The 18,696-nt window shown below is 43.6% G+C and overlaps 1 protein-coding gene across 8 annotated transcripts in view; it reads right to left on the reverse strand.

Annotated features, from left to right (window-relative positions):
* ADAMTS6 (ADAM metallopeptidase with thrombospondin type 1 motif 6) overlaps window positions 1-18,696 on the reverse strand; it is a 328,383-nt gene that overhangs the window by 294,744 nt on the left and 14,943 nt on the right. For all 8 annotated transcript variants that reach the window (XR_012158888.1, XM_073344058.1, XM_073344059.1 and 5 more), the window contains one exon: window positions 11,511-11,679. Coding sequence is in view for 7 of the 8 variants with exons in the window: in XM_073344058.1 (XP_073200159.1) it covers window positions 11,511-11,679 (169 nt within the window). In the remaining variant the exon portion in view is untranslated. The remainder of the gene's footprint in view (window positions 1-11,510; window positions 11,680-18,696) is intronic.

Raw genomic sequence — 18,696 nt, forward strand, 5'->3', positions numbered from 1 at the left:
ACCCATCCTGGCTATTAGCCATTAATGGACTTAACCTCCATGAATTTATCCAGTTCTCTTTTAAACCCTGCTATAGTCCTAGCCTTCACCACCTCCTCAGGCAAGGAGTTCCACAGGTTGACTGTGCGCTGAGTGAAGAAGAACTTCCTTTTATTTGTTTTAAACCTGCTGCCCATTAATTTCATTTGGTGGCCCCTAGTTCTTATATTATGAGAACAAGTAAATAACTTTTCCTTATTCACTTTCTCCACACCACTCATGATTTTATACCGCTATCATATCCCCCCTTTAGTCTCCTCTTTTCCAAGCTGAAAAGTCCTAGCCTCTTTCATCTCTCCTCTTATGGGACCCATTCCAAACCCCTAATCATTTTAGTTGCCCTTTTCTGAACCTTTTCTAATGCCAGGATATCTTTTTTGAGATGAGGGGACCACATCTGTATGCAGTATTCAAGATGTGGGCGTACCATGGATTTATATAAAGGCAATAAGATATTCTCCGTCTTATTCTCTATCCCTTTTTTAATGATTCCTAACATCCTGTTTACTTTCTTGACTGCCACTGCACATTGAGTGGGCGTCTTCAGAGAACTATCCATGATGACTCCAAGATCTTTCTCCTGATTAGTTGTAGCTAAATTAGTCCCCCATCATATTGTACATATGGAAAAAAAATAGAATATCAGGGTTGGAAGGGACCTCAGGAGGTCTAGTCCAACCCCCTGCTTAAAGCAGGACCAATCCCCAATTTTTGCCCCAGATCCCTAAATAGCCCCCTCAAGGATTGACCTCACAACATTGGGTTTAAGCAGGCCAATACTCAAACCACTGAGCTATCCCTCAGTATAGGGGTTATTTTTTTCCAATGTACATTACTTTACATTTGTCCACATTAAATTTAATTTGCCATTTTTTTGCCCAACCACTTAGTTTTGTGAGATCTTTTTGAAGTTCTTCAGAGTCTGCTTTGGTCTTAACTATCTTGAGCAGTTTAGTATCATCTGAAAACTTTGCCACCTCACTGTTTACCTCTTTCTCCAGATCATTTATGAATAAGTTGAAGACGATTGGTCCTAGGACTGACCCTTGGGGAATATCACTAGTTACCCTTCTCCATTCTGAAAATTTACCATTTATTCTTACCCTTTGTTCCCTGTCTTTTAACCAGTTCTCAATCCATGAAAGGATCTTCCCTCTGATTTCATGACAACTTAATTTACATAAGAGCCTTTGGTGAGGGACCTTGTCAAAGGCTTTCTGGAAATCTAAGTACACTATGTTCACTGGATCCCCCTTGTCCACATGTTTGTTGACCCCCTCAAAGAACTCTAATAGATTAGTAAGACATGATCTCCCTTTGCAGAAACCATGTTGACTTTTGCACAACAATTTATGTTCTTCTATGTGTCTGACAATTTTGTTCTTTACTATTGTTTCAACTAATTTGCCCGGTACTGACATTAGACTTACCGGTCTGTAATTTCCAGGATCACCTCTAGAGCCCTTCTTAAATATTGGCGTTACATTAGCTATCTTCCAGTCGTTGGGTACAGTAGCTGATTTAAAGGACAGGTTACAAAGCACAGTAAATAGTTCTGCACTTTCACATTTGAGTTCTTTTCAGAACTCTTGGGTGAATGCCATCTGGTCTGGTGACTTGTTACTGTTAAATTTCTCAATTAATTCCAAAACCTCCTCTAGTGACACTTCAATCTGTCACAATTCCTCATATTTGTCACCTACAAAAGACGGCTCAGGTTTGCGAATCTCCCTAACTTCCTCAGCCGTGAAGACTGAAGCAAAGAATTCATTTAGTTTCTCTGCGATGATTTTATCATCTTTAAATGCTCCTTTTGTATCTCGATCATCCAGGGGCCTCACTGGTTGCTTCTGATGTACTTAAAAAACATTTTGTTATTACCTTTTGAGTTTTTGGCTAGCTGTTCTTCAAACTCCATTTTGGCTTTTCTTATTACATTTTTACATTTAATTTGGCAGTGTTTATGCTCCTTTCTATTTACCTCACTAGGATTTGACTTCCACTTTTTTTTTATTCATTTAAGATTTTTACTATATTTGACTCTTTCTTTTCTTTCACATATAGTGCCACTCCCTGACCAGCTCAACCTAGTCTGTCATTCCTATACATTTTGTACCCTGGTATTCTAGTGTCTCATTGATTGTCATCATTCCACCAAGTTTCTGTGATGCCTGTTATATCAATATCCTCATTTAATACCAGGCACTCAAGTTCACCCATCTTAATATTTAGACTTCTAGCATTTATGTACAAGCACGTATAAAATCTGTCACTTTTTAGTTGTCTGCCTTCATGTGATGTAATTGAATGGTACTCTTTCATTTTATTGTTTCTCTTCAGTTCCTACCTGTACTTCATCAACTTCTATCCTCTGCTCTTTGCTAGGATATAGAGAATCCCCTTTAATAGATTCTCCTCCATGGAATATCTCTGTCCGAACCATGTGCTCCTCCACACCTGTCCGATGAAGTAGACATGTAAACTGCTTCGGGATAAAGAAAAGCTGTTACCATAGCTGTTCTTCATGGCCTACATATGGGAAAGACACCAGGACCAGTGGAAGGTACTGGTTGAAGTGGTCAAAAAGCCAGAGAAGATGTCAATATCAGCTGTGCTGGATGCACCAGAAGAGCCAAATGCATCATAGGTGCCAAATGTGTCGGTGCCAGAAGCATCGATGGAGCCAAGTGCATCATCGTTGCCAGATGCATCAGAGCTAGGTGAATTGTCGGTGTTGGGTATGCAAATGCCAGAACCAGCTGAATCTGAGGAGACCCAGGAAGGGAAAGACAAAGGAGATCCCTAGCAGCCAGGAAGTCCTGAGTGGAAGGCACCTTGGATAAATGTATTGGTGCTGATGGATCCAGTGGAGCTTATGTATGATGGGAAGGACCCAGCACAGGTGAAGACCAGACTCAATGGCCCTGAGGGAGCCGGAGTTGATAGACTCATAGAACCATAGGGTTTGAAGGGACTGCAAGGGTTATGTAGTCTAACCCAGGGGTGGGCAAACCTTTTGGCCCGAGGGCCACACCTGGGTATGGAAATTGCATGGCAGGCCATGAATGCTCACAAAATTGGGGGTTGGGGTGCAGGAGAAGATGAGGGCTCCAGCTCGGGGTGCAGGCTCTGGGGTAGGGCTGAGGGGTTGGGGGTGCAGGAGGGTGCTCTAGGCTGGCACCGAGGGGTTCGAGGGCAGGAGTTGTTGTGTCTAAACCGTCCAAGACAGATGGCTATCCAGCCTTTTTTTTTAAAACCTCCAGTGAAGGAGCTTCCACAACTTCCCTAAGCAGTCCGTTCCATTGTCCTACTGTTCTTACTCTCCAGCAAGAGAGAACAACTTTTCTCCATCTTTTTTATAGCAGATTTTCAAGTATTTGAAGACTGCTATCATGTCCTACCTTAAACTCCTCTTTTCCAAACCAAACATAATCAGTTCCTTCAGCCTTATCTCGGGTGGCTTGCATTCCATTCCTTTGATCATCTTTGTTGCTTGCCTCTGGATACTTTCCAGTTTCTCTACTTCCTGTCTATACATTGGTGACCAGAATTGGACACAGTACTTAAGATGAGGCCTCACCAGCACAGAGTAGAGCAGTACTATCACCTCTTGTGACTTGCATACTGTGCCTCTATTGATGCAACCCAAAATTGCTTTTGCTTTTTGATGATGCCACGCTTGACAGAAGAAGTGAGCGCTTCCATTTATGAGGCCTTGAACCAGTACCAGAGGTTTTACCAGATGATTTTCAGAGAGCAGTCTGAGACTTAGCCCTGGACTACACTACAAGTTTAGGTCGAATTTAACAGCGTTACATCGATGTAACCCTGCACCCGTCCACACAATGAATCCATTTTTGTGGACTTAAAGGGCTCTCAACTTCTGTACTCCTCCCCAATGAGGGGATTAGCACTGAAATTGACATCATGGGTCGAATTTGGGGTAGTGTGGACGCAATTCGACAGTATTGGCCTCTGGGAGCTATCCCAGAGTGCTCCATTGTGACTGCTCTGGACAGTGCTTTCAACTCAGATGCACTAGCCAGGTACACAGGAAAAGCACCAGGAACTTTTGAATTTCATTTCCTGTTTGGCCAGCGTGGCGAGCTTATCAGCACAGGTGACCATGTAGTCCCAGAATCGCAAAAGAGCTCCAGCATGGACTGAATGGGACGTATTGGACCTGATCGCTGTATGGGGAGACGAATCCGTGCTATCAGAACTCCGTTCCAAAAGACGAAATGCCAATATATTTGCCAAAATCTCCAAGGGCATGATGAACAGCGGCTATAACAGGGACCCGCAGCAGTGCTGCATAAAAATTAAGGAGCTCAGGCAAGCTGACCAAAAAACCAAAGAGGCAAACAGCCGCTCCAGGTCAGAGCCCCAGACATGCCGCTTCTATGATGAGCTGCATGCAATTCTAGGGGATGCCCCTACCATTACCCCACTCCTGTCCATGGACACCTGCAAGGGCGGAGTCTCACGCAACAGGGATGAGGATTTTGGGGACAAGGAAGATCAGGAGGAGGAGGATAGCGCATACCAGGCAAGTGGAGAAACCTGTTTTATCACTCTGGAGCCAATACCCTCCCAACCCTCCCAAGGCAGGCTCCCTGCAAGCTGCCTGCAAGCCGAATTCTATAGCCTGGCCCGACATGTGTGATCTCTCACACCAAACCAGCAGGCCCTCAATATAAGAGGCAAAATGTGAACTTGTACCGAAAGCACATGTGTTATGTAATGTTAACAGCTTGGTTCACCGTGAAAGAGTCTACCCATTGTTCTCTAAAATGTGTCTTTAAATACTACTCTCCCTTTTTTTCCTCCTGCAGCTGCAAATGTTTCAACGCTCCTATCATCTACGTCCCAGAGGCTAGTGCAGATAAGAAGGCAAAAAAATGCACTCACAATGAAATGTTCTCTGAGCTCATGCAGTCCTCCCGCACTGAAAGAGCACAGCAGAATGCGTGGAGGCCAGCAATGGCAGAGTCCAGGAAAGCACAAAATAAATGTGAGGACAGGAGGGACACACGAGAGGAGAGGTGGCAGGATCAGGATGATAGGTGGCGGCAGCATGATGAGTGGAGGCAGGATGCAATGCTGAGGCTACTGGGGGATCAAACTGATATGCTCCGGCGTCTGGTGGAGCTGCAGGAAAGGCAGCAGGAGCACAGACCGCCGCTGCAGCCCCTGTATAACCGTCTGCCTCCTCTCCAAGTTCCATAGCTTCCTCACCCAAGAAAGAACGCGGCGGGGGGTGTCCTCTGGTCACCCAACCACTCCACCCCAGAGGACTGCCCAAGCAACAGAAGGCTGGCATTCAAGAAGTTATGAAGTGCAGTATGGCCTTGTCCTTCCCTCCTCCCCTCATCCACCATCCCACCCAGTGTTTCCCTCCTCCCCCACCCCTCCCGGGCTATCTTGGCAGTTATCCCCCTATTTGTGTGATGAATTAATAAAGAATGCATGATTTTGAAACAATGACTTTATTGCCTCTGCAAGCAATGATCGAAGGGGGGAGGGCGGTTGGCTTACAGGGAAGTACAGTGAACCAAGGGGGCAGGTTTTCATCAAGGAGAAACAAACAGAACTGTCACACCATAGCCTGGCCAGTCATGAAACTGGTTTTCAAAGCTTCTCTGATGCACAGCATGCCCTGCTGTGCTCTTCTAATCGCCCTGGTGTCTGGCTGCGCATAATCAGTGGCCAGGCGATTTGCCTCAACCTCCCACCCCATCATAAACATCTCCCCCTTACTCTGATAGATTTTGTGGAGCACACAGCAAGCAGCAATAACAATGGGAATATTGGTTTCGCTGAGGTCTAACCGAGTCAGTAAACTGCACCAGCATGCTTTTAAATGTCCAAATGCACATTCTACCACCATTCTGCACTCGCTCAGCCTATAGTTGAACAGCTCCTTACTACTGTCCAGGCTGCTTGTGTACAGCTTCATGAGCCATGGCATTAAGGGGTAGGCTGGGTCCCCAAGGATAACTATAGGCATTTCAACATCCCCAACAGTTATTTTCTGGTCTGGGAAGTAAGTCCCTTCCTGCAGCTGTTCAAACTGACCAGAGTTCCTGAAGATGCAAGTACCTTTCCCAGCCATCCCACATTGATGTCGGTGAAATGTCCCTTGCGATCCACCAGTGCTTGCAGCACCACTGAAAAGTACCCCTTGCAGTTTACGTACTGGCTGCCAAGGTGGTCCGGTCCCAAGATAGGGATATGAGTTCCGTGTATCACCCCACTACAGTTAGGGAATCTCATTGCAGCAAAGTCATCCACTATGACCTGCACATTTCCCAGAGTTACTACCCTTGATAGCAGCAGCTCAGTGATTGCGTTGGCTACTTGGATCACAGCAACCCCCACAGTAGATTTGCCCACTCCAAATAGATTCCCGACTGACCAGTAGCTGTCTGGCGTTGTAAGCTTCCAGAGGGCTATTGTCACTTGCTTCTGATCTGTGAGGGCTGCTCTCATCTTGGTATTCTTGCGCTTCAGGGCAGGGGAAAGCAAGTCACAAAGTTCCATGAAAGTGCCCTTATGCATGCGAAAGTTTCTCAGCCACTGGGAATCATCCCAGACCTGCAACACTATGTGGTCCCACCAGTCTGTGCTTGTTTCCCGGGCCCAGAATCGGCTTTCCATGGCATGAGCCTGCCCCATTGCCACCAGGATGTCCAAATTGCCGAGGCCCGTGCTTTGAAAGAAGTCTGTGTCCATGTCCTCATCACTCTCGTCACTGCGCTGCTGTCGCCTCCTCACCTGCTTTTGCAGGTTCTGGTTCTGCACATACTGCAGGATAATGCGCGAGGTGTTTACAATGCTCATAACTGCTGTGGTGATCTGAGCGGGCTCCATGCTTGCCGTGGTATGGTGTCTGCAGGAGAGCAGAGTTGCAGCGGAATCAGTGGCTAAACACCAATGCCACAAGAATAGATATTTATAAAGAACGGCGAGAGGACCTGCAAGGTGGATTCATGAGAACAGGAGAGCAGAGTTGCAGCAGAAGTGGTGGAGGATGATGGTTAGCACCACGCACATTTCCCAAGGAAGAACACACGTACCCAGGAGCCCATGACAGATAACATGGAGAAATTCACTATTGAGACAATAGCAGCAGAATTGCAGCGGAAGTGGTGTATGACGACAGTTAGCAGTCCTACTGCACCATCTGCTGCCAGCAGCACCCAGGACACAACAGCAGCGGTGTTGGTGAGCTGAGCTGAGCGGGCTGCACACTTGCCGTGGTATGGCGTCTGCACGGAAAAAAGGCACGAAACGATTGTCTGCCGTTGCTTTCACGGAGGGAGGGGCGACTGATGACATGTACCCAAAACCACCCGCGACAATGTTTTTGCCCGATCAGGCATTGGGAGCTTAACCCAGAATTCCAATCGGCAGCGGAGACTGCGGGAATGTGGGATAGCTACCCACAGTGCAACGCTCCATAAGTCGATGCTAGACACGGTAGTGAGGACGCACTCCACCGACTTAATGCGCTTAGTGTGGACATACGCAATCGACTGCATAAAATTGATTTCTAAAAATCTACTTCTATAATATCGACCTAATTGCATAGTGTAGACATACCTTTAGAGGTAATGTCAGAGCCTGAATGCTTAGAACACTCCAATTCAAATAGAGAAGGGGAAGGATGATGTTTACTCCCAGACTTACATTTGGAGTCAGAAGTAGCTGGAGTAGCACTCTGAGTTGATCCAGAATCCTCTGGGTCATGATTGGGGCTTGGCTCAATTGCAGGTCTTATCACCTCCTTCATGAGGTGAACTTTTAAGATGATAGTCACTCTGCTTCTTAGTGTGGGTGCAAAAGAAAGTACAGATAGGGCATTTGTCCCCCTTCTGTCCCTCACCCAGAAAAAACAGACAGCTCTTGTGCCCATCTGTGACAAAGATAACATCCCTGCTCATGGCACACTGTTTAAAACCTGGGGATTTTTTCATAATAAATCCTCCAGGTACTAATAAAACTACACCCAAACTATCTATCTTATCCTATCATAAATACTAACTACAACTATACTAACTATATAGAGAACATTTTCCAAAGCTGGCTAACCAAAGCTAATGTTACAAGGAACTCCAACTCTCGCCACAGGCAGTAAGAAGGAAGTGAGAGGGAGGTGGTGGACACACACCCCTTTTATGCCCTCACCTGAGAACACAAGAACAATAGAGATATATGTGCCATGTAGGGGTACAAAAATCTCACACTCCAGTGCACTGAGCGTACATACACATCTGGTGGAATGTATATGTACACAATCACTCGAAGGAAAACTGAACATCTTCCAGACAATCTGCCCACTTCATGCCAGATATCTGAATATTTTTCTCAGATGAGTCAGAAATATCATCTTCCCCATGTCCACCAAATGCTATCGATTGGATATCCCTCTATACCTGTCTATTTTGCTGCTACAGGCTAGGTGTCCTTTGGGACTTTGGTCTAGTCTCTATTAGAAAAGGTTTACAGGTATAGCTATACTGGCAAACCCTCCTAGTGTAGACACAGTTTATATCAGCCACAGTGCTTTTACCGGTATAGCTCCTTGAATAATATAAGGTATATCAGCAAAAGCACTTTTTTTGCTGATGTAACTGCATCTACACTACAGCTTTTGCTGGTATAAAAATCACACCCTAACCAACATTACTATATCAGCAAACATTTCTCATGTAGACCTGGTCCTGGGATTTGGAAGTTGAGAAAGGATGAAAAAAAGAGATGCTGTCAGAGGTCCTGAGGAAGTTTGGGGGTTTGACAAATGGGGGTCAGAGGTTTAATAATTGTCATGGAAGGAGTTGGTAGGATTTTGGTAGCTGAGATAAGGATGTCAAAAAAGATGTGGCAGCTGGAAGAAGAGGGTTTGACAGTTGTGGTTGGGAGGAGGAGTGGAGTGGGCAGGGTGGAAGACCCACACATCTGGGAGAAATGTGGAGAGTATGTCAGAGGAAGGAACTTGGGACAAGGAGGTTCCAAGGCAGTGAGGGGGAAGTAGAGAGGAATGCATTGCAGGTTATGGTTTGCGTTTGGGGGGGTTATGGATGGGAGGGGTTTGGGGTGGCAAGGATTTGAAAGCTGTGGGTAGTATATGGACACTTTTAAGAGAGTGCAGGGACACATTTATTAGGACTGCAAGCTCTCAGTGTACACATTTGATGAACTGTGTGTGTGATGTGCACCTCTTAAAAAATGCCCATACCAGGCTGGTCATCTCACCTCCCCTCAGTTGTCACAGATGACTTTTTGGATATAGTTAATTTATCTTTCTCCCCATGTGGTGTCCTCAGGAGGGGCTGATATGTCTTCCCTGCTCTGGGGCAGTGATAAATGAAGGGAGTGAGGGATAGTTCCCTTTTATGGACACCCAGCCAGCCAGTAGCTATAAAATCCCTCTTAGTAGCTGTTCTCTAATTGCTCCAGGGTTAAAAAATCTCACTGCTACGTATAGGTAAAAGGAAGTAAGTGGGCACCTGGCCAAAAGAGCCAATGGGAAGGCTAGAACTTTTTAAAATTGAAACAAGACTCCCCTTTTGTCTGTCTGTTGTCGTTCTCCGGGGAGAGGCAGACAGGGCTGCAGTTATGCTGTAAGAAGCTTTGGGCCAGGTATGAAAAATCATCAGTATCATACCTCGAAACGACTCATCTAAAACCCCAGATATATAAGTAGATCAGGAAATGTCTAGAAAGACGCAGTTAGGTTTATCCCTTTTATTTCTTTATGGCTTGTGGACTCCTCTGTGCTAACCTCAGGTGCTTTTGTTTTGCTTGAAACCTTTAAGCTGGACCTCAAGAAAACTATTCTTGATGCTTAATCCTTGTAGTTACTCTTTTAAAATCTAGCAATAGACTGAGTTTCCAGATGTATGTTCTTCTTCTTCTTTTTTTTTTTTTTTTTAAATAAAATTTACCTTTTTTAAGAACAGGATTGGATTTTTGTGTCTTAAGAGGTTTGTGCACATATTGTTTAATTAGCTGGTGGCAACAGCTGATTTCCCTTTTTTCTTTCTCAGCTCTTCCCCAGAGGGGGGTGAAAGGGCTTGGGGGTACCCCACAGGAAGGAATTCCCAAGTCCGCCTTCCTGGGTTCTCAAAGGGGTTTTGCACTTGGGTGCTGGCAGCATCTACCAATCCAAGGTCAGAGAAAAGCTGTAACCTTGGAAGTTTAATACAAGCCTGGAGTGGCAAGTATTAATTTTTAGAGTCCTTGATCGCCCCCACCTTCTTCATTCGAAGTGCCAGAGTGGGGAATCAGCCTTTACAGGGGCTATGATCATGGGGGGAAAAGCAGTAACCTACATTCCATGATCCTTTCTTTAAATAGGTGGAGTTGAAGGGTGCTGTTCCCCACACAGAGGAAGAACACAACTAACTGAACCACTCAGGAAAACTCTTCTCCAGGCAGGGGCCTTTGTGTTGTAATCTCAGTCAGACGGTGCCAGCAAGTTACAGTTTCTAACAATAGCAGCCAGCAGAGATTACATCAATAATGAATTTGTTACCTTTTTTTATTTTGAAATTAATATTTGCCAAACCTGTCCTATGCACTATATCTGACTAAGGACTAATGCCCAAGATTAAAGTAAACTTTTCAGAACAAACTATTCTTAAGATGTACATAAACAATAAAAGGTTAGACCATTTGTCAAAGATGTAAAAAATATTTTTTAGTTCCATAAATCTAAAACAGCTTGTTAGATTTACTCTAAATTGGCCTAAAAAAAGTTATCTTTTGGCCTCAGTCTAAGCAGGGAAAATTGAGGACAATAGAAGAGTTCTGAGAAAGTTTAAAGTGGATGGAAAATTGGGCTGTGAATGGAAACATTTTTCAACCAAAACTATGATATCACCCCTGTGACACTCATAATTAGATCACCTATGCAACTATTTTGGGAGTAACCTTAACAAACTGAATCAATAATCAGTATCAAAGGGTATCAAAGAAAAAATTGGTGACTTCCGGCTCATTTCCAAATATATTATTAATCATAACATCAACACACATTTATCATGTGTCAAGTTTTCTCAAATGAGATACACAACACTTACTAAACATTGAGCTGTATGTAATACTAGTCGTGCCTTCCAGTCAGGGATGAGGTACACTTACAGCACACTGTGAGGAAGCCTGTGCTCATCACTACCATTGTACTCAATAAAGGAATAAAATAAGACTTACTCCCAGTGCCTTAGCCTTCAAAGACACTACATTCTTGACTTGAATCTGAAAAAAATGCAAAGCTACTTTTCAAAGGGGTGAACAGCATCATCCAAGAGGAGAGTTCCTAACACTAAACTCACAATAATTGAACCCTATCATGTATGGTACATGGAACCAATGTAGAAATAATATAAAGGTATTTTTAGTTTTAAATCTTAAATGACACTTTTTTTAAAAGAGTGAAAACATAACTGATGTTCATGCTTATTTACCTGAGACGCCACAATGAGCATGATCATAGAGATGTTGTTGGTGCATGGCAGACTTCTTGTAAATAACATGGGGATGACCACTTTCAAAACTAAAATGATTGGAATTTTCAGTTATATTCCTTAAAGGCTCAATGAAATATTCTTCATCTTCTGTAGCGATAACGCCATGCTTAAAGGAGAATAAGAAGACAAACAAAAGCAACTAGTTACTGTTTCTCTGCAAATATCCTTAATTATAAGACAACATACTAAACAGAGAAGATACCAGCTTTCCTCCCACTGAACTCACAGCAAAATCCCCACTGACTTCCGTGGGAGAAGGAGCAAGCTCCTATTAGCAACACAAAGAGAAAATGAAGAAAAAATTACTGCCTCGCTTCCTCAGTTCTTTCCCACCATTTTTGTCCAGATGTGGTAAGACAGCAAGAGACATTTTTGGTGTGTGACAATCAGCCTTTTTTTCCCTCATGAAACAATCTATTGACAACGATGTTCCAGAATTATATGATTCATATCCATTAAAAATGATGCCAAGCCAAAATGGCCTTGTTCAGAGAGTGAACACAGTGTCCCTCTATGATGGCATACCGAGAGATGTTTTAATGCCATACATTGCTTCAAAAGAGAAAACTTACATAACAGACTTATTTTAGGCAAATATTATTCAAAGAAACCACTGTGTTTTGTATCCAAATGCTGAGTTCTAACACTGTATTGCACTTCTTTAGGCTCAAATTAATAATATTAATTAATTTACACTATATATGAGGGACGTTTTACATATAGATTTCTACCTCAGAATTGCACTACAGATCTTAGGCAGATCATACCTAAGCAGATTATTCGCTAGTTTGGATTCTGCCAAGGAAACTGATCATTTTTCCAAATTTTACAATGCATGAGAGAAGACCTTTTATTCTTCATTACTTCCATGTCTGCAATCTCAGATTCTCATGAAAGGGGAAGTGGTTCAGGAAAGAAAGGAGACATGTCAGGCCAACTCCACAAATTCCTACATGCCTTAATATGTGGATTTTCAGCCATTAAAACTGAACAACAGAAGAAATAACTCCAGCTTTGGAGCGCCTTTGGATGTGTAAACACGAGGGAATTGCCTTATAGACATAATTCCACACTATATTTGCCAGTCTGAAGATTCCAGTCTCTACATCAACACCTAAAGGCTTTGGAATTGATGACAATCTTTACAATATGAGAGAGAGGTACGGGACAGCAAGAGAATTGGGAAGCAGGAAGTTACAAATTCTAACCCTGGTTCTGTGGTCTTAGGCAAGTCACTTAGAAACTGATGCTATTTACATCAAAGGCATTATAAAGACTATGTTGAAGTCAACCAGAGTTAGAGATAGTTTTAAATAGTCCATTTGGTATGTCTACACTGAAGAAAAAAAACACACTGCAGCGGGTCTCAGAGGCTGGGTCTACAGACTCAGGCTTGAGGGGCTTGCACTATGGTGCTAAAAATAGCAGTATAAACATTCCCGCTTAGGCTGGATGATGGGCTCTGAGACCCACCCACCAGATGTTTGTAGACCCTGTCTCTGAGACTCGCTGCCATGGGTTTTATTTTGCAGTGTAGACATGGTCTCACTATTTAACTGAGAGTACTCATCATCTCCCAGGTGGTGCTCAGCACCTCTATTTTCAAAAATTAGCACATAAGCTATTGTGTCTCTGCAGGCAGTGTAACATGCATGCAGCAAGATTGTAAGGGGTCATTTTATCAGGCTGTAATGTTCACCTAATGACTGCCAGATATACTCTGTACATTTGCACATCCATATTTCAGTAGTTTGTATGTTGCTTGTGAAGTGCTATGGGACACTTTGGAAAGGAAGGTGCTTTATATATGTACCTTATCCATTTATTTTCAAAGACTATGAGCACATATCCTAAACTGCACACACAGCTTTCAGTTGTCTTTTCCCTACACGGAAACCATCACCATAAATGCTCCTCTTCTGCAGTAGTTTTCACTATCTGTTCACTAAACTGAGTTACTTCACAAAAGAAATAACATCTGGGCTCAAATTTAGCCAGCATATGCTGGTACGAGACCTCTTCCATACCACCTTCTTGTTGTTCCGCATCTAAATTTTCATTTAAAATAAAAATGAAAGGCTAAATTCACAAAACGGGCTCAAGCACTTAACTACCCCTTTAGGCACCTAAGTCCAACATTTAGGTGCCACTGGCATTCACAAAAGCCCCACTCAGCTGTTACCTAACCTAAAGTCACAGTAAAAATCCCTGCGACATTTCTGCCAGTGGGCATGGGCAAAACCACCAAAATCCTGACATTGCCAAACTGCTCAACATCTAATGCTCATCTAAGCTCAAGCAGGATTCATAAGATAGACGTTCCCCTTCCTGTCTTGGCTGTTGGGCCCAATCCAGTAGGCATGCTCTGAGTGTGCCTAATCCACACCAGACAGTAGGCCAATAGTTAGAGTACTCACCCAAAAGTGTGGAAGACCCAGGTTCAAATCTCTCTTCCACCCAATTCTGAAGAGTGACTTAAACGCAGATCTCCCACCATTCAGCTGCATGCCCTAACCATGGGGCTATGGCATCATTCTCACTCACTGACTGTTCCAATGACTATTGAAGTATGTCATACAGGAGTGACTGAAAGAGACCCATTCAAGAATATCCTCCTAAAGCCCAGAGGTTGAGGGGGGAAGTCCTCACTTAGGAGATAGAAGACTTAGGTTCTAGTCTCTGCTTTTAATCTGGTCAAAGTGGCATTTCAGGATTCCAGCATCCAAGATGAATGCTCCAATCTCTAAGCTAGTCGATATACGCAGGGTAGCAGCAGCTCCTCCTCACTTTTACTTTAGAAAGCACTGACCTAACTTAGGTGCCTAACTCTAGGAGAAGGTTCATGACTAGGCATCCCAAGCAGAGACAGATGCCTCGTTTCCTTTGAAGGGTGGGGTTTAAGCAACACCCCTCCCCTCAGCATTTCCTATTGGCTAGTTTAGGCAGCTCCCCATTCAGCATGCTGGCTTCTGTGAATCCCTGTTTTAGGTACCGACGCATCATGTAGGGAGCTTGGGAGCCTACTCTGAGGTTGTGAATTCCACTAGGCAGCAGGTTGCCTGAAGGTTAGAAGCCTACAACCCCCTTATAAATCTAGCCCTAAAGCCTGGTGTACACTTAAAATTTAGGTTGACATACCCCTGACAGACATAGCTATGTCAAGCTAACCTCCAGTGTAGATGCAGCTATGTCTCTGGAAGAATGCCTCCATTGACCTATCTACTGTCTTTCGGGGAGGCAGTGTTCCTCCATTGATGGAAAAACCCATTCGGTCAGAGTAGGCTGTATCTATACTATGGGGTTATGCCAGCATAACTACCGTGACGTATCTATGCCAGTATAGTCCACATAATGTATGGACTGAGTTGCTAGCTGTTATATGGGTGCTGAGATAGCCTCAAAAACACGACCCTAGTGTAACAAACAGATGGAGTGACATCTGCCTGTGTTTACAGAACCTAAATCTCAGAGGAGAGGCCAGATCTGTTCCATTCATTTCAAAGGGTACTAACTCAAACGTTAATGATAACACTTCAAATTTCTACATTAATTCACTGCTCGGTGCATGTAAGAAAAAAGAGAGAAAATAAATACTACAAAAATCTGCAATCTACTGTGAGTAAAAACCCATGGCACCACCAAAGAGTATTGCCATACTTCTCTACCTCAAATCAAGAAATTCAATAGTACTATCTGGCCTAAGCTACACAGAGGTGCACTGATTTAACTAAAGTTTAGTTTTTAAAGTGATTTTGTTAAACTAGGACAAAAACTTTGTGTCTATATATCATGTTAAGCCTGGTGTATATCATTTAGCTTGCATCAGTAAATTTATAGATGCAAACTAAACAGTTATAACCAATTTGATACAGTTGTTCCCACACAAGGGGTTTGCAGTGATTTAACTAAATTGATTTTGAAACATATTTTAGATAAACCAATGCAGCCTCTGTATAGTCAATGACTATATCAACAAAAATACATAACAATTATGATCTTTACAATATTAGAAAGTATATGCATTTAGAAATGTTTCCAGTTTGTACACCTTTAGTAACTTTTGGCTAATGAATTCTAGGAATTCCACTCCTTAGTCCGGCAAAACTTGCACTGGCAGCAATAAGAAGCTTCTTTGAATAAGGAGTGTGAGACTGACCATTAAGTAATTAAACATATTTATGTTTTTGAATCAATTTTCCATTTTGTGTTTTCCATTCTATTTCTATTCTACATAGTTTTTTATACCATACTCATCAACAAAAAATCTGAGTGCCTTCCAGTAATGCATTAAGCAAAATAACTCCACATATGTCACATGTTGTTCGTTCTCTTATCCTCACCCCAGAGAGAAAAGCATGTGGTGTGGGGACTCTTGTTTTGGTAGGGTGTATTTTTGTTTGCTTGAATATAAACAGTACATGAGTTAAACCTCAAGGTCCAAAACATGAGTCAAGATCATCACAATGTAAAAGTGACCTCTAAGAAATTTAACAAAACATTATCCAAGGTGGTTCTATAATTGATGGAACATTATCAGGATAGCATATTCTTAAGCATCATTTGGAGGAAGAGATGGTGATCTGGAGAGGGACTGGCACATTGTGGAATCTAGACAAAGCCATTTTTATAGACTCATTGTCCTGCTTACTCTGGTTTGGCAGGGCAGCCAGCACATATTTTAAGCTGATGGAACTTTGTTAAATTTCTTTGCATCACCATTAATAAACTTAATTTATGGCTTGCAATTAAAGCTGTCTATCTAATGGAAAAGAAATATAATGTTACTAATAAAATAGTTTTTCTTAGAATATCATCTATTATGGAGAAATGGTAGCCTCTCCATAATTAGGGTTTTATAATGGAAGGTGGTTGAAACCCTATTTTAGCCCCCTATAAACTTCACCTTTGAACACTGGTTTGGCCTGAAAATTGTCAGATATCTGTGAAGGCAAAAGAGAACCACATCACAGTGTTTTTTAATTACAGATTATTCAAAAATTACCATAACTTGAAATATTGTCTTTTTTAATGTCTTTGTCTTTATCTAGTTTACTAACACTCCTTCAAACTTTCCATGTGGTTAAAGTTCCTTGAAGACTCAAGTGCCATCTATATATGGAAAAATATTTCAAAACTAAAAAAAATATGGCTTTTCTGGATAGTTTTGGTCCAATCCTGTTCCTACTGAATTCAGTAACAGTTGTAAACCCAGTCCTGTACCTACTAAAAACCTATTTCCTTGTTTTTATGAATTTGAGGTTTCTAAATGATGTTATAGGTAACTATGTTGTTAGGCAGCAATCTTATCTGGGTTTTGAAACAAGTTTTTTGGGAGGAGGTGTTTGTACGAATTACCATTTAAAATACACCTATTACTGAAAATATTATGGATGATATAATTTTCTCCATTGGGGTAAATCATAGAATTAATGTCTGACTTTTCATATCTTCCCAGAGTGGTCCAACATGTTGCTTTCTCTCTTGTTCTTCTGTGAGGACAAGACTTGAATAAATAACGTATTTCTGTGTATTAGGCTATGTCTACACTATGAGCTAAGGCAGGGGTGGACAAACTACGGCCTGTGGGCCGGATCCAGCCCATCAGGGCTTTGGATCCGGCCCATGGGATTGCCACCCCCATGGCCCCACGCTGCTCCCAGAAGCGGCCGGCACCACATCCCTGTGGCCCCTGGGGGAGGGAAGGCAGAGGGAACTGCAGCCAATTGGAGCTTCCTGGGAGGTACCCACAGGTGAGGGCAGCACGCAGAGCCCTCTGCCCTCCCTCTCCCACCCCGGGCTGTAGGGACATGGTGCCGGCCACTTCTGGGAGCAGTGTGGGGCCAGGGCAGGCAGTGAGCCTGCCTTGGCCCTGGTGCGCGCCACTGCCACCCCGGAGCCACTCCAGGTAAGTGGCGCTGGGCCAGAGCCCGCACCCTGAACCCCTCCAGCACCCCACACCCCAACTGCCTGCCCTGAGCCCCTGCCACACCCTGCCTGCACACCAACCCCCTGCCCTGAGCCCCCTTCCTCACCCCGCACCCCTCCTTCACCCCAACCCCCTGCCCTGAGCCCCCTGCTGCACCTTGCACACCGCCTGAACCCCAACCCCCTGTCCTGAGCCCCCTTGTACACTCCGCACCCCTCCTCTGCCCCAACCCCTTGCCCTGAGCCCCTTCCTGCACACCGCACCCCCTCCCACACACCCCATTCCCTCCTGCACCCCAACCCCTTGCCCCAGCCCTAGCCCTACATTCATGGCCCTGCATGCAATTTCCCCACCCAGATGTGGCCCTCGGGCCAAAAAGTTTGCCCACCCCTGAGCTAAGGGCATGATTCCCTTGCTCATGTACCCATACTCACACTAGCTCTCATGGAGCCAGCACAGGTCTAAATCGCAGTGCAGCCGCGGTAGCACAGACACCCACTGCTGCTACCTATGCTGCCGCAGCTGCACTGCGATTTAGGCTCACGTTGGCTCTCACTGAGCTGTGCGCATTTGTGTACACAAGCAGGGGAATCATCTCACCAGCTGCTACTGTAAACGTAGCCATAGTTTGCTCTCTGTATTGACTTTGCTCTTTCTGAGACTTTCTTATCCACACATCTAGAAGCATTTTAGAACTGAGTAAATAGCAGCTTTCCTACTTTAATTTGTACACATATGTATTGTTGCTTGACAATAATGGAAGCTTCCGACCCAATTTGCCACTGAAAGTTACAAGTCTGCCAACATAAATATAGCTCCACCCACTCCTCAACCATTCTTGCACAGTACCTAGATAGTTGCACATTCATGCTGCAAATGACTAGCTTGTATGTGTGCGCTCATTTCCCAGTAATTACATACACACACAGGGCAGCCTGTATATGATCTTGTGAAAGTTAAGCCCACAAACAAATACTCATTTCCATCAAAGGGAACTCCACTCATACAGATCTAGGACAGGATATGGTCTGGGTTTTAATCTTCATAAATCAAATAATATTTTTAAATGTCATGCAAAGTGTCATATTTAAAATTGATTTCACGTCTATGAAAGTATTTAGTTGTGTTAAATGGTAGTTACTTTAAAAGATGGACATGGCAGGTGAGCAACTCAACATAAGCTTCCAGTACCAGATG

This window comes from Lepidochelys kempii, chromosome 5 (assembly GCF_965140265.1).
Source record: "Lepidochelys kempii isolate rLepKem1 chromosome 5, rLepKem1.hap2, whole genome shotgun sequence".
In the NCBI taxonomy this organism is placed as follows: domain Eukaryota; kingdom Metazoa; phylum Chordata; order Testudines; family Cheloniidae; genus Lepidochelys; species Lepidochelys kempii.